Source organism: Physeter macrocephalus, chromosome 20, assembly GCF_002837175.3.
Source record: "Physeter macrocephalus isolate SW-GA chromosome 20, ASM283717v5, whole genome shotgun sequence".
Classification (NCBI taxonomy): domain Eukaryota; kingdom Metazoa; phylum Chordata; class Mammalia; order Artiodactyla; family Physeteridae; genus Physeter; species Physeter macrocephalus.
The window spans coordinates 84,845,176-84,857,811 of NC_041233.1; the positions used below are offsets into that span (position 1 = coordinate 84,845,176).

A 12,636-nucleotide genomic window follows, 5' to 3' on the forward strand; every position below is an offset into this window, starting at 1 on the left:
GCCTTGGGAGCCACTGGGTGGAGATGGAAACCATGACTTAAGACAGAAAAAATTGATTATGATTATGGAGAGCAGAAATTTTCCCAACTCTACCCAAAAAAATGTCCATTTGTGCTTTACTTGAGTGAGAAATAAATATTCACTGTTGGGCCCTCCCATGTGTAATCTATTTACAACACTACCAGTCCATTGTGGCCAGTTCATTTTATGAATTTGAGACAGATTTCTGTGAGAAGTTACCTGTCCTTGTGTAGAAAATTCACACAAATTGTGTAGAAAATTCAGCACAATTCCTTGTGGTGTCATCTTTCATCCCCAGTCAGTTGATGGAAAAATCAAGTCATATGAAGAGACAAAGAATGCAAGAAATGTAGGAATGCCTTTATCAGGCAGAGACAGCTCATTGAACACTGAGAATAAAGTAAAGCCTTATAAATATCTTTGGTGTGTCAGAGTTTTCAATGAAACAACTTTATGTACATCAGAGAATTTCTAATGAAAAGAAAACTATCAGCTTAGGTAATGTGAATGAAAATTTTCAGATAGAAATATTAATGTATTGAAAAAAAATTTTAAGACTGTAGACGAATCGTTCTCTAATGGGGATGATTTTGCCTCCAAAGGGACATTTGGCAGTGCTACTCCTGGTACCAGCACAGTGCCACTTCTGCCTTTTCATATTTAGAGAAGGTGCAAGGCCTTGGAAGTTCTGAGGAGTGGAGAAAATAGACTCTCCGTCTTTGATGGAAATGTTGCAAGGGCACATTGCAGAAGAGTGTGCAGGATGGGACATGTTAATGCGAGCATCTTTGGAAAATGTAGTATGATAACTGTCCACTGTATGGCCACAGAGTTCACATAGCTTCCACATACAAAAAATACTCATATTCTACTAAGTCTCCCCCAAATCTCATTTTATAAAGCCGTTGGCTCAGAACTCTAGGATCTTGTCGTCTGTATCAGGTCTAGGTACACATAGGCTCTTTGGGCACAGTTCCATGTTCATGGTTGCTCTGAATCTGAAGATGTGTGACCTGAAGTGACCAGTCACCTGCCCTGCAAACACTCAACAGGCAATGGTAACCCAGAGACGGGAGACCAACAGCAGGTCCATTCACGGGGCAGTGGGGCGGGGAGGTACTTCGCCATCACTGGCCAAGTCTAGCAGGACACACCAGTTTGCAGAACCCCTGGGCCTACGGTGAGAGGCTCTCAGTCTCGCATCCCTCTGCCTGGGGACCCCGAACATGTCAAGTCCTAGAGATGAGCAGACCAGAGACTGTGAGGTTAGGGAAGCATCTACTGAGTGCCTGCTGTGGGACTGGCTGAAGCCAAAGAGGTAGAGTGTGGCCAAGGCTTCACTCAGTCCCCGGTGCCAGGGGTCTTGGGATGGACACCCCCTCACCTAGCACAGACTCAGCTGAGGCAGTTGTGTTGACATAGTGCCTTTATTTCCTGAAGCCCATAAGCTCCAGTTCAGGGTGGGCTCTCCTTGCCTAGGAGGGCATCAGGCTCTGCTTGGTGGGCGGCTCTGGGTCTTTCTCCTCACTGGCCCCAGGGGGCGTGGGACTGGCCTGCGGGAGGTCAGGGTGTGACGTGGGAGTCTCCTCACGTCCTCGTGCCCACACCCTCCCTGGGTGCTGCCCTTCCTCATCCCACCGCTGCCAGCTCTGCACCTCTGCCCTGGCTGTGTCCCTTTGGGAATGCCCTTCCCTGAAGACCCTCCTCTGAGCGTTCTGCGGACCCCCTCCTTGCCTTCCCACCCAGAGCCCCTCTCATAAGCCGTCTCTGCTCCCTGACCCGGATTCCAGGACTCACAGCCTCTCCTGGGCCAGCTCCTTCCTCTTGCTTGCTCTGGTCTTGAGCAGGGACCTGCGCTCCAAGCTTTTCCAGCTCCTCCTTCAGCCTGGACAAAAGGTGGGGGGGGGTAGGGCAAGAGGGTGGGGAGGGAGAAGGGTAGGGTTGTAAAGAGACCAAGTGACAGAGTCTAGGAGGGAGCAGAGACTCCCTCAGCCACCTTCCCCTTGGGGCCGGGGCAGGGAAGGGCCCGTGCCCACCTCTGCCTCTTCTGCTGCAGCTGCTGGCACTTCTGCCGCAGCCGCTCCTGGCGCTGGGCGGCTGCCTCCAGCAACTCCTGGGCCTTCTTGCTCTCCTCCTCAAACAGACGCCTGAGGTGGGGCATCAGTGCTGGCCGCTCCTCCCCCTCGTCGCCCCTCCCCATCCCTCTCTTACACCACAGCTGCTGCTTCCTGGCTGCGCAGGAAGAGCCCCTCAGTGATTGCTGGGCAGCCCTTGGCTCCCAACTGGGAGCACAGACGATGCTTCACATCCTCCAGCTTTGCCTCCACCAGCTTTTCTGCAGCAGGAAGGGACAGATGGCAGGGCAGGGCAGGGCAGGGCAGGGCAGGGCATCCCCATTCTCCAGGCCTCACCTTCCTTGAGCAGCTGCTCCTTGCTGCTGTCCAGGGCGCCAATCTCCAGGGCCAGCTGCTCCGGCTTCTGAGGGGTAGAAAGGCGGCCTGTCCACATCTCCTGGCTTCCTCCCATGTGCCTCAGAGAAGCCGATCTGGATCTGGTCTTTACTCTGCATGCCTTACTTCCTGCTACTCTGGCCCTCCGTGCACGCCAGGCATGGTCCAGCCTCAGGGCCTTTCCAGCGGCCATTCTGTCCACCTACCTGGAGCCGTTTCACCCCAGATACCTGGGGTGCTATGCTGGAGAGGCTCATGAGGGTTAGTGTTCAGGAATTCTGCGAGGCTTGAAATCAGCCCTGGGGTATTCGCTACGGGGCATCCTGCAAACACCACAAATCAAGGCTGTTCTCTGGAGAGTCAGTTACTAGCCCAGCACTGCAGCTCCTCCCCTTCCCACTCCGTGACCACACTGAGCCCTGCCGTCCTGCCTTCGTTCTGTTTTCTTGTTTGGGATCCCCAGGTGGCAAACACTGGCCTGCTTGGTTCCCCACTGTCTGCCCTGTGTCTGTGATGGCCCCAAACACACCCATGGATCTCCCTGATGGATAACCCCTCCTCGGTTCATCAGGGTCCCTCCTGACCACTTGAGGCCCCTGGGAGGGCATCAGGGAGGGGGGGGCAGGGCCAGTGAAGAGGACAACACCGGGTGGCAGTGAGGGTGATGAGGAACTGGACTGAGCGTGCTTCTGACCTACGGCTGCCAGGGCTTTTGCTCAGGAACTGGGTGCGGCAATTGAGAGGCAGGAGGCCTGGAGGATGACGTGAGTTTGGGGCCAGTGCTGCCAGAGAAGACATGGAAGGTGGAAGGAGTGGCTCTGAGTGACTCACGTGGAATTCCCAGAGGTCCTTATGCTGGCCCATCAGATCCTCCAGTTGCTCCTCAAAATCCAACCTGGGGACCAATCACACAGGATGAGGGGCCGTGGGCTGAGACACCCCTCCTCAACCTGGCTCAGGCTGGGGTCTTCATGCAGAGACATGGGGGAGCTCGCCCATGCTCTTCACTCTGCTGGGAGCACCTTCGCCTCCTTGACCCTCCAAGCTTCAGCTCAGCCAGCTCCTCTTCTAACCCCCATTCTTAGTATCCCCCCACTTACAATGCATCCAGCCCCCCAGGCCTTGTGCAATGGGCTTTACCTCAACTGCCTCTGTTTGTTCTTTTCCTGCTCAATCTGGGAGTTCAGGGCAGAAATTCGCTCCTTGCACTCCTGCAGCATGGTATGCTTCCTGGCAAGAGGCAAGGCAGCCGTCATGTTTTCTGAATGTCTCCCTAGGAGGGGCCTGGGGTGGGGCTTCCGCGTCCTTCTCTTGAGGTCTGTTCTAATCTTCTAGATTGAGGTCCTTCTCTGTAACTTTGTGGGAGGGGGGCATGAGCTCATGCCCTCTGGAAAGGTCACCATGAAGACTGGGGAGATCAATGTGGGCACGGTCACAAGTACAGGCACACACACATTAGTCTCATGTAAATTTCTCAACCAGTTTTAAAGTTGGTATGCTAGGGGCTTGGGGCCTCGGTCACAAAATGAGCAAAATAAAGATTCAGGAGGTAGAGACACGGATGCACAAGTAGTTGGGTGGATGGAGGGATAATGGATGAATGGAGAGAGACTGGTGCACAGATGGTTGGCTTGACGCCTAAATGAAGGGACAGATGAGTAGACAGCCAAGACAGCCTGCAGAAAGTATGAGGGTATAGAATAAAAACCAGCCGAAGGAATTTAATTGCCAGTCTAGCAAATGAATGCTCATCCCAGTGAATGAATACTCCTAACACTACTGCCTACTGTTGGAGTCAAGGTGCGAAGACAGTCACTTGGCCTCCTCGTTTTAGGGAGAAGATGAGAGCTGTGGGTCTAAGACCGATTTCCTCTGCTTTCTCTCTCTACCAGAATGAAGGGACAGAGCTGAGCAGGGGCCAGGTGGAAGCTCTTACCTCTGTGTCTCACTTTCCTTCTCCTGGCAGTGGAGCCGGAGGATCCTCAGGGTCTCTGCAGGGAGAGGAAGTGAGGGCCCCGTGAGAACCCATCAAGGCATGAGGTTTGGGCAGAGGTAAAAGTGCCAGATCATGTGGGGTCTCCTGGAGTTGATGGGACTTTGTCATTTACTGCATGTTTGGTGGAAGCCACAGGAGGGATGCAAGGTGATTCAGGTTTCAAAAGGCTTCTACTTCTATAGAGAGAGTGGGCTTCTGCAGGGTGGCAAAGGCAAAAACCTGGAGATAGAGTAGCTGCAATTACCTTGCTTTTTGCTCAAGATCTCTTTCAGGCGTACTTTCTCTCCACTCACTGGAAAAAGCAGTAACATGTTCAGGCATCAAAGTCCACACACTGAACCTTCAGGGACTGGGCTTGCCCATGCTCACATGCGTGGTTTGGTACAGCCCTACCCCCAACCCCAAATGTAGACCCCTCGAGGTAAGCCCCTTCCCCTCTTGGGCCCATACTCCCTGTAAGTATCAAAGGGCCCTCAAGTTGATAAAGGGTGTTTGTGAGGACCCTGTGGAATGGCAGTGCGTTTACATGGAGGGAAGAGGCAATAAACACATTGCATGAAGTTGGATAAGGGCTGTGAAGAAACACATCAAGCAGTAAGAGGCATGTGACTAGGTGTGGGCAGAGTGCTGTCTTTGGGTGGGGTAACTGGGGAAGGCCTCTCTGAGAAGGGGACATTTGAGCTGAGAACTAAATGATGATGTGAGGCAATAGGAACCTGTACTATCTGGAGGAACTTCCTAGCAAAGCCCCTAAGGTAGGAGGATGCTTGGAGGGTGTTTCCGGAACACTCCCACCCACAGATTTGGAGGGGGAAGATTGGTAGGACCTGAGGTTGGAGAGGGGGCAGGAGCCCTTGGCCACGGCAAGGATGCTGACTGGAATATTGGGTTCAAGGATGCATGACATTGTGGGGACCTCTGGGTCATCCCCCACAAGCTTACATGAGTCCAGTTCCTTCTGCAGGGTCTCCCAGACTGTCCGGGCCTCTCCTAGCTCCTCACTGGCTTTCTTTTTTGCTGTGCCAAACCGCAGGACATTGTGTAAGTGTCTGTCCTTGCAAACATTTCACATTTGTCTTTAAGCAAACCTAGAGGGGCCCAGATTTTACAGAGCAGGAAATAAGGCTTCCAGAGCCCAAGCCCTTCTTGTTGGGCTCAGTTGACAGCAGGACAGGTTAATAAACATGTGAGTATAGCACCTGAATTTAGATGGGCCCGACCAACCCATGCTAAGTTTAATGCTCTGCTGTTTCAAAACACAGTAATTTTGAACAAGGGACCCTACATTTTCATTTTGCACTGGGCCCTGCAAATCATGTAACCGCACCTGGCAGACAAGCCAAGGTCCTGAGCTCACCTTGCTGAACCTCATTAATACGGTTAATCAGGACCTCAATCCTGGGCTCTAGGCTTCCAGCTGCAGGGAAACAAGGAGGTTGAGTGAAGATGACAGGGCAGGTGAAGGGAGGTGGATGCCCTCCAAGGGCTCACATTTTGGGGAGGGGAGACAGGAACAGATAAAGAACCTGAGTCAGGTTGTGGTTAAGTGCAGTCAAGAGAAACAGAGGAGGGGCAACAGATTAAAAAGTGGAGTGGGACGTGCTTCTTCAGATATGGCAAGACCCCTTGAGGGCCCCAAATCAAGTGAGGCGGGCAGACCTTGCTGTTCCCTGGGTGTGGGTGGGAGACAGTCAGTACCAAGGCCTGCCCTAAGGTGGAAACACGGGTGGAAGGTGCCTGGTGAGCAAGCGAGAGGGGCAGAGGTGAGGCGGAGGGAAGGTGAAACCCTGGATCCAGCAGAGTGCATGGGAACCAAATGGATGGCCAGCAAGGGGACTGCAGCTGAGTTTTGGGAAAACGTTTGTACTTTATCCCCTTACACTTGAATTTTGAATCATGGGTTCATATTTTTACTTCAAAAAATTGTTTTAAAAGTAAGAGAGAACAAATGAGTTAATTTCCCAAGGTGGTGAATTTTGGGCCTTGGAATTGATTCCACTTCTGCCTGACCCCAAATCTCAGGCTGAGCCTCAGTTACAGAGGAGACATGTGACCTTTCTGCAACTTCTTCACCATTTCCATCAAGTCTTCAATTTTCTGTGAGGACTTGGCCTGCCCTGTGGAGAGAAAACCAAACATTTAAGAATTATGTAGGCCCCAATAAAGATTTTTAAAAAAAGAATTATGTAGGAGTGAGAAGCCTGAGGAAGGGTGTGTTAACACTGGGCTGGGACGGAGGTGGGCTGAGGGCAGGTCTGCAGCCAGAGCGGCGAGCCTTCTCCTTTGCCCTGAGGGAGACACTGCACGAGGGGTGAATGGCCCTTCATGGGCAGATTTTCCTAAAGGGTGAAATGACACCACAGATTTCCCCTTAATAAAACTCAGGGCAAGGAAAGGCGTACACTCTTACTGCTGATACTGTTCAAGGCTTGGCCAAAGCTCAGGATGTAATAATGAAAGAAAAAAAAGGAAGCGGTATTAAAAACTGGAAACAAGGAGTCAGAAATCACTGTAACTAGTAGGTGGCATAATGAACTAGAAATTTCTAGAGACTATTACCCAAAAAAACCTTACAAGGAATAGTGAGAAAATCTAATAAGATGTCTCATTTAAATATATATAAATACAAATAGCTTTCCTATATACAATTGTTATTCTGCAGCCTCCAAGTAAAATATTTCATATTAACTTGCTTATAATCAATATAGGCACTTATTTTTAACGCCTTGATGAATTAGTAGATCTAGGCAATTATTATTAACGGCATTAACATCACAGTAAAAATAACTGCATATTATGAGCTATGTAATGTAAAAATTCAATGCAGGATTCTCGTGAAAAAATGACACTAATACTTGTTAAGCCTCTCAATCTAAATAACCAATTCAGAGGAAATACAGGGAGAGAGGAACATTTTAAGTGGCACATGGGCATGCAATTAGTAACATCCACACTGGGAAACGTCACAGGAAAAACAACCCAGTTTCTTTAATTTAAATACATTTTGGGGGAAAAGGGAGAAAGGAAGACCCTTACAGACAAAAAGAGATTAAAGAAACATATCAACCAATCTCAATAAAGGACCACACTTGGATTTCGATTCAGTTGAAAGCACTTTTTAAAAGTGATGACACAATCAAGGAAATTTGAAAACTGACTAGACAGTTGATGAAACAAAGGAATTACTGTAGCCATTATTCAGATGTGACAATGCTATTGTGGTTACTTTTCTGCAAAGAGTGCTTATTTTTTAGAGAGATATATGCAAATATTGGGGTGGCCAAAAAGTTCGTTTGGGTTTTTCCATACCATCTTACGGAAAAACCCGAATGAACTTTTTGGCCAACCCAATATCTATGGATGATATGTTATGATGCCTGGGATACTTCGAAATGAAACAGTGGAGTAGGTGGTAGGGAGTGGGTGAGGATAACGAGGAAACAAGATTGGCCAAAAGCTGATAATTGTTAAAACTGAAAGATGAGTTCATGGGGTAATTATACTTTGTTCTTGACTTAAAAAATTTTTTTTAGGACTTCCTTGGTGGTCCAGTGGTTAAGACTCTGCACTCCCAATGCAGGAAACCCGGGTTCGATCCCTGGTCAGGGAACGTGATCCCATATGCCACAACTAAAGAGCCCACATGCTGCAATGAAGATCCCGTGTGCTGCAGCTAAGACCCAGCACAGCCAAATAAATAAATAAATAAATATTTAAAAAAATGTTTTTTAATTGAAGTATAGTTGATTTACAATGGTGTTTTTAGTTTCAGGTGTACAGCAAAGTGATTTGGTTATATTATATATATACTTTTCAGATTCTTTTCCATTATAGATTACAAGATATTGAATATAGTTCCCTGTGCTATAGAGTAGGTCCTTGTTTCTATTTAGTAGTGTGTATCTGTTAATCCCAATCCTAACTTATCTCTCCCCCACCCCTTTCCCCTTTGGCAACCATAAATTTCTCTTCTGTGTCTGTGAGTCTATTTCTGTTTTGTAAATAAGTTCATTTGTACCAGTTTTAGATTCCACATATAAGTGATATCATATATTTCTCTGTCTGATTTACTTCACTTAGTATGATAATCTCTAGGTCCATCCATGTTGCTACAAATGGCATTATTTCATTACTTTTTATGTCTTAGTAATAATCCATTGTATATATGTACCACATCTTTATCCATTCATCTGTCAATAGACATTTAAGTCGCTTCCACGTCTTGGCTACTGTGAACAGTGCTGCTATGACACTGGGGTGCACGTATCTCTTCGAATTAGAGCTTTCGTCTTTGCCAGATATATGCCCAGGAATGGGATTGCTGGATAATACGGTAACTCTATTTTTAGTGTTTTTTTTTTGAGGAACCTCCATACTGTTCTCCATAGTGGCTGCACCAGTTTATATTCCCACCAACCGTGTAGGAGGGTCCCCTTGTCTCCACACCCTCTCCAGCATTTATTATTTGTAGACATTTTGATGGTGGCCATTTTGACCAGTGTGAGGTGATGCCTCATCGTAGTTTTGATTTGCATTTCTCTAATAATTAGCAATGTTGAGTATCTTTTCATGTGCCTGTATATTTTTTTGTATATGCTTAAATTTATCCATAATAAAGTTTTTAAAAAATAAAGCAACCAACCAATCAAACAATATAGAGAAGGTAAATAATCATTTCTGCATAAGAAGGGAGAGAACAATTAACCAAAAACTACACAAAGGGCTAATAATATTTGAAAAGACATACTACCTTCAGTCATAATTAAAGAGATGAAAATAACATGTTGCATCTAGCAGGTTGGTAAAGATTAGTAAGTCTGATAAGGCTCAGTGTTTGTGATGATGTAGGGAAACAGGCACTAACTGACAGACTGTGGAAACTGATGCAACCTTTTGGAGGCCAGTCTGGCTACATCAACGTTTTGAAGACAAAATTCCACTTCTAGGAATTTATCCATCAGATATGCTTGGTTAAATATGCAAAAGGTATGTTAAATGACACTGAAGCAATATTTATGTCAAAAGCGGGAAAAAAACGTGAACGCCCATCAGCACAGAACTGTGCATGGGGTTTAGCTGTTCCCTCCCCACGTTTCCGCACCACCATCTAGGCTACAGGGACTATCCAGTCCATGCATCTATGTTTTGTGTCATCCTCTAGGAAGGTGACCAAAAAGGGGGAAAAATAATTCAAATGTTAAAATTTGTGCCGGATGGGCTACTGCAAAGCCTTTACCCACTAGTCTTTCTGTTATCTGAGTGTGATATCAAGTCGAAAGTATGTCCTCTGCCTACTTTTAGCTACTTAAGCGGAGCAGATGGGGCAAACGAGGCTAGCGGGAGGTGAGTGAATGTAGAACGCGGGCCTGTGGGTGAGTCCTCGCGGCTGCCGGCAGAGCCGCCGAGACCCTTCCGGAGGGGACGAAAGTCGTTTTTCCCCACGTCCGCCCTGACTCGAAGCGGCGCCCGCGTGCGCTCCCTGCCCGCCCAGCCCTCTATCGCTCGGCTCTACCTCGGCCCTCTTCAGCCCGGCCCACGGCTCCCGCCTGCTCCGCGTTCGAAGGCCCCGAGCGCCCCGCCATTTCCTCTCAGTCTGGCGCCTCCGCTTGGATTGGACGGAACCCGCGCCGGGGGCGGGGCTCCCTCAGCACGCCTGCGCAGTCCGCCCCGCGCCGGATCCCTTCGAGAGCGGGCCGCGGAGTAGACAGTTGGGCAAGCGCCAGTGCGCATGCTTGAGACCCCCCGGTGTAGATTCAGCGCAGAGCAGGCGAGGGCCGCTTCTGGTCTTCCAGGCTTGCGATTGGCCGGTTGAGGAGCCGGTGACCTGCGAGAGTGTAGAGGCCTTCCTAGAGCCCGCCCCACGTGACGTCACCCGCGTTGCGGCGAGTGGGCCAGAATCTGGCTGTGGGGAGCCGAGTTTGATTTCCGTCTTTGTACGCTTAGACGAGGTTTCCGGTTTACCCGAAACCTCCGTGTGGGCGTTCTGGACCGAGGCCGTGAGTTGGCCCCACCTGACTCATCTTGGCCGCTCTTCTCGGCTGGACGCGGAGGAGAGCGCAAGGGTGCAGCGAGGCCCTGATTCTTCCCAGCGTGATCCCGAGGCTGGCCCTGCCTTGCGTGACACATTCTCAAGGGAGGCGGGGCCGAAGGGTGGACGATGTCGGGTCTGTAGGGCGGGCTAGGGGTGCAGAACTGCCGCGTTCCTCTGTGGGTCTGGAAGGACCGTGGTGGACCTCAGGGCTGCATCTGGAGGGGAGGTTCAGCCAGGCTCCCTGCCGGCGCTGGATGGGGCAGAATTCACGTTTTGGGGGAGGCCGGTGGACCTGGTTGCAGGCGGTGCAGGTGACAGTTACCAGCCTGAGTCCGGGCATCTGAGTGTTCACTGTGCACAAATCCTGTTCCAAGACATCCCACCTCTCGTCTTCCTCACCTGTTGACCGGGATCAAATCACGACAGTAACAACGAAGCATGAGGAGCAGTTTTGAGCACTACCTGCGCAAAACCTTGCTCTAAGAGCTGCCGTCAGTTTTCCTCATCTATAGTCTGGGAATAGTAATCGCAAACAAGAACTAAGATGTAAGGAGGGCTTCCTGTGCCGGAACAGTTCCTATTCTCGTCATGGTATGAGATTATTTCATGTAATGCTGTCAAAGGACAACCTGGCTGGGCTCCCCCTCACTCACTCTGCTCAAGCCACCAGCCTCCTTCCTCAAGATAAATAGGCTCAAACCCACCTTAAGCCTTTACAAAGGCTGTCACTGCTACCACATGCACCCTTCTGAAGTTTTCAAAGCTTGAACTGTCACATCAATGTGAGTATACTGTCTAAAAATCCATAGCTCTCATGATATGGATAAGGTTATGAAAAGTCACAGAGTAAGAATTAGGATTCAGGGTCCAAGCAAGAGTCTGATTGGGGACCAGGGTCAGGGAAAGGGTCAAGAGTCAATGTCAGAGGCCAGATTCAGAGTCACTGTTCATTGTTAGGATCAGCATCAAGGTCAGGGACAGGGATAGGAATTAGAGACTCGAGACCATGGCCATTCCCGCCCAAGATCATGGTTCAAGTCAGGGACTACTGACCCAAACTATGGCAGAATGGACCATGATCTCCTTGCTACTGGGGCTACTTCTTTGGGAATGAACTGACATATGCAAGATGTGGACAGACCAAAGGTTCAAATGACCCTTGAAGCCAGAGCCCGTCTTGTACAGACTGCCTGGGGTTAGGGGTTAGGGTCAGGGTTAAGGACCCTAACCCCTAGGGTTAGGGTTGGGCTCTGGCTCAAAATCCAGGGTCAGTGTCAGCGTTGGGGATCAGGGTCAGTGCTAGGCTAGGGTTTAGGGCTGGGGTCGGGGTCAGAGTTGAGGGTTATGGGTCAGGATTAGAGAGTCAGGTTTGGATGGTTAAGATTTAGAGCTTAGGGGGTCAGGGTCCATAGTCTAGGGGTCTGGGGCTAGGGTTGTTTCAGTTTAGGGTTATATATCAGGGGATTAGGGTTATAGGTTAGGGTGTTAGAATCAGAGGATTAGGGTTAGAGTTAGGTTTAAGCATAACTGGTCCTCTTCCCCCTCCTCACTCTCCATCTTTGTGAGGCCTCCAGGAAGGGTAGGAGTGGCCCAGCGTCACACATGAGTCAGGAAGTTAAGCTGAACCATTGATTTTTTGTACCCCAGTACTGGGCTCTGATAGGAGAATGAAATGTCTACTCTGGTCACTGATTGTTTCAAATCTAACTCTACTCAGTCAAGTGTTGTGGAGGGCCCCAGAAGTCCCACAGGGTGTCCATCTGTCCTCCCACCCTCTGTCTGCCCCCTCTGTCTGGGCAGCCCCAGGTTCCAGCACAGCCCTGACACACAGAGCACTCAGAAGACATGTGTGGATTTATATAGGACTGGGGGTAGCGACCTGCCAGCCCCCACGTGCTGCATACTTGAAGGCTGGTTGGGCCCTCCTGGGACTGAATGGATTCTTTGTCCTATTCAAGTGGCCAGCAGTAGACAGGTCTTAGCCAGGACAGCCCTTGCCCTTCAACCATCCAGGCAGGCATTTGCAGTCCTCTAGCTCAGGCCAGCCTGGGCCCTGGCAAGCCCTGTTGCCAGTCACTGAGCTGACCATGTTACTGTGCAATTGAATAGCTACGTGGGCAGCATAGACAGCCCCCTGG

General features: G+C 49.6%; 1 protein-coding gene across 1 annotated transcript; it reads right to left on the reverse strand.

The window, feature by feature from the left end:
• Nucleotides 1-1,431: 1,431 nt before the first annotated feature.
• Nucleotides 1,432-10,065, reverse strand: SYCE1 (synaptonemal complex central element protein 1). Its single transcript, XM_024121477.2, has 13 exons — nt 9,980-10,065; nt 6,522-6,584; nt 5,825-5,884; nt 5,410-5,484; nt 4,712-4,759; nt 4,408-4,462; nt 3,612-3,701; nt 3,303-3,366; nt 2,433-2,499; nt 2,233-2,356; nt 2,058-2,168; nt 1,819-1,906; nt 1,432-1,574 (listed from the first exon to the last, which is right to left on the reverse strand). Exons 1-13 carry the CDS (start codon nt 10,047-10,049, stop codon nt 1,497-1,499), a joined length of 993 nt encoding a protein of 330 aa, XP_023977245.1. The 5' UTR covers nt 10,050-10,065; the 3' UTR covers nt 1,432-1,496.
• Nucleotides 10,066-12,636: the final 2,571 nt, after the last annotated feature.

What these genes read in the sequence shown, in the direction of transcription:
- SYCE1 (XM_024121477.2), bottom strand. Translation starts at nt 10,049, where the DNA reads ATGGCGGGGCGCTCGGGGCCTTCGAACGCGGAGCAGGCGGGAGCCGTG. An exon ending in CCGGGCTGAAGAGGGCCGAG is followed by an intron (nt 6,585 to 9,979) that starts GTAGAGCCGAGC and finishes TTCTCTCCACAG; the next exon opens with GGCAGGCCAAGTCCTCACAG. An exon ending in GATCTTGAGCAAAAAGCAAG is followed by an intron (nt 4,463 to 4,711) that starts GTAATTGCAGCT and finishes CTCTCCCTGCAG; the next exon opens with AGACCCTGAGGATCCTCCGG.